Genomic DNA, 3188 nt, shown 5'->3' with positions numbered 1-3188 from the left:
GTATATATATATATGTATATATATATGTATATATATATATGGTAGGTCTTGAGAATGGAGGATGATTGCTCTGCTAGGGTTTCGAAGGGCGATCGCCATTGATTCTGCCGCTCTACCTTTCTGCTTCGTCGGCTCGTGCCCGCCTTGTCGGCGTCTGCTCGGCGTTCGTCTGCGTTTGCTCAACGAGTCTGCTCGGTGTCTCTGCTCGACGAGTCTGCTCGGCGTCGCTCGCTCGGGGTTCGTCTGCTCGATGACTCTCGAAGCTTCACGTTTCCGTCTGCTCGTGAAGCTTCTCACTGTTCCTGCCGCAGCAACTTTGCTGTAGCTTAAATCCGACAGCTCTACCTCCTTGCTCTGATGGCGCCTCCTTGTTTGGTTTAGCCGGACAAAGTTTTTTTTGCTCACGTGGTGGGTAACCCTCAAGTAGAGTCCGTAGTGGGATTTCCTTCAAGTTATAAGGAATCTTGTGAGGGTACAAATGATTGTCCTTTTATTAAAAATGGAAGCAAGAAAGACAGAAAATATGCAATCTTTTTCTCGGAAACATAAATTTTTATTATGATGGAAAAATTTAAATTTGCTCTTATTGGAAAATTTTAGTGGAGACACCCTCCTATGGAGGTTATCAGAAAGAGTGTTGATGATCTTAGACAATGGATATGAGATATATGTTGATCCAACTAACAGTGGCTGAAAATTACACCAGAATTTTCTCCAAGAAATATCTTAATATCGAAGGTAAATCAATGAAGTTACTCAAGTGGTCTCCTAATTTTGACCCAAATCATGAAACTCCCACTGTACCAGTATGGTTTAGTTTACCTGGTCTCAGACTGCATTTTTTTCACTACAGGTTCTCTACTCTATTGGGGTCATCCTTAGGGATCATTTGAAACTAGGTCTGCCCACTTTCAACCTAACTAGACCCTCGGTGGCCAGAATACTTGTGGAAAAGGATATTACTTTACCAGATGTTACTGAAGTCTGGCTGGGCAAAACCCATAATGGTTATTAACAACAAATCGTCATGGAACACAAAGCCCCATATTGTACCCACTGTAAGATGTTTGGTCATATTCTTGCTAAATGCCACAAATTTCATCCTAATTTGAAATCTAAGGGTCAAGTGAATAAGGATGGATAAGGGTCAAGTGAATAAGGATGGGTTTAACCCCACTGCTGTGGACATTTTAGTTCCACCTGAGGATGATACTACCAGACAGGAGGTATTTGTTGCACCTGAGGACCCCCCATGATACTACTGTTACTGTTACTGCTAGTGATGCGATGCAAACACCTACAAACTCCATACAAAACAATTCTGATGGACTATTGCCTATAAATGATAGTGTTCGGACTGATAATCAGTAGAACCTCGCAGCTCCACTTTTTCAAGAAGTAACCGGTGTAGCGACAACTCACATTTCTCATATTGTAGAACCTATTGTGGATACTACTGTTTCTTTTGGTTCAGCTTTACCCCATCAAGCGGATTCTTTGGAGGAGGAATGACAGGTTTACACTTCCAGGAGGAAGAAGAATGAAGATCAAGATCTACTAGAGCTCAGGAGAGCTCAGGAGTCTTATGGATGATAATTTGGTTACTACGGGTAATGATTAGCACATTGTCGGTCAACTTTTCGATAGATTATTTTAAAAATATGGATATGAAAATAATTTTTGAAATTTAATTTAATATAATAGATATATAGTTTGAATTTTTAAAGTAGCATGTTTTAATTTTTGAAAAATGAGACCAAATGGATCTCATTTGTCTAATAGTTTGCATAATTGTGCCCGATACCGCGAATACTACACCTTCCCGAAAGATAAATGTAGATCTCGGCGATAGACCCAATCCTGCAAACTAAGAGATTTATGACATCCGTTTGGTTTGCGAACCTTTTATATATGACCGACAAATTCCCCTATTTAATACAAAGATTAAATAGGGTTTATTTTACCTGGGTTCCAAGTTCCCTATAGAAGCAAACCCCTATAGTTAATTACATCCCAAGTGACGGGAGTCACTTGAGAAAACTCTCGATAATGATCAGTGGTTGTTGTCTTCAAGAATTCAAGGTTCAAGTTTTCAAGGTAGGACATAAAAAAACAAGTGGGAGTGGCTCAGGTGAGAACAATCATTTCAGGAGTCCAAAGGAAGTAAAGGGTAGAGGATGTCACAGATTCTGAGGAGAATCCTCAGTGATCTCCCAAACTATCCTACCGTGTGGCTGTATTTTAGAGACGATGTTATTCAATTGTTCAATCCTGCCAATTTTATTATTTGGGATTTACATTTGCATAATAACTGGTTATGCAAATAGCCCGCAAAGATAAGAGGTTTTACGTCATTCTAGATGACAACCTCAGAACCTAAGGCGAGTTAGGACTTACGCTGCACAACATAGTTGTGCAGGAGCCTAAAAGAGAGAGGAATTATGAATTACATCGCGTTAGGCGAACTACCTCGAAATTCTATGGGTTGTTTAAACTAGGAAATTTCAGTTTGTGTAGACTCGTTTTGCTGTTGTAGAATTGCGACCACCTCCACCTGTAGTTCGCTCCAAACTCCTTGCCGTGCTGCCCACGAAGTTTCTCCGAGCTCCTCGTCGCTGTAACAGTCCTAAAGTCTAAAGTTCAAACAGTTTTACCAGGTGTGTTTCAATGTCTCAGTTTGGTGTCTGAACTTACTTAGTTTAAACGAGTTGTGAAACTCATTTAAACCGGGGAGATCTCGTTAGCAACCGTGGGTTACCTCCTCCTTCCGGTATCACTATTTTCTTTTGAACTTACTTAGTTTAAACGAGTTGTGAAACTCAATTAAACCGGAGAGATCTCGTTAGCAACCGTTGGTTACCTCCTCCGAGGGACTCCCGTAAGTTCGAAAGAACGTATTATGTTTTTTTTTGTTTTGTTTTATTTTGAAAATGTTGTTTAATTTAAAAAAAAAGTTTTGTTTTGAAAGTGATATTGTATTCAGTACCTGCATAATGTGTTAGAGCAAGAGTAATTGCAATAAAAGAAAAGAACAATAACAAATAAAATGTACCTGCGTACGTGACGTATCTGCTGCTGTTATTCCTGTTGCATGTTTAACTCACAAAGCACAATATAATTTGCAGGGATTTTACATAAATTGCAAAGAAAAGAAAAAAAAATAAACAGTAGAACAAGTTATAGTAACA

The 3188-nt window shown here is 39.3% G+C and overlaps 1 protein-coding gene across 1 annotated transcript in view; it reads left to right on the top strand.

Moving 5' to 3' along the window:
* The window catches only part of LOC110030375, a 16226-nt gene extending 15901 nt beyond the window's left edge, over positions 1 to 325 (top strand). Inside the window, exon 8 of the mRNA XM_020733051.1 lies at positions 78 to 325. Within this exon, the coding sequence (XP_020588710.1) occupies positions 78 to 325 (248 nt within the window). The remainder of the gene's footprint in view (positions 1 to 77) is intronic.
* Positions 326 to 3188: the final 2863 nt, after the last annotated feature.

This window comes from Phalaenopsis equestris, unplaced genomic scaffold (genome assembly GCF_001263595.1).
Source record: "Phalaenopsis equestris unplaced genomic scaffold, ASM126359v1 Scaffold000709, whole genome shotgun sequence".
NCBI classification, from domain to species: Eukaryota; Viridiplantae; Streptophyta; class Magnoliopsida; order Asparagales; family Orchidaceae; genus Phalaenopsis; species Phalaenopsis equestris.
This window is presented reverse-complemented; position numbering and strand designations above follow the sequence as displayed.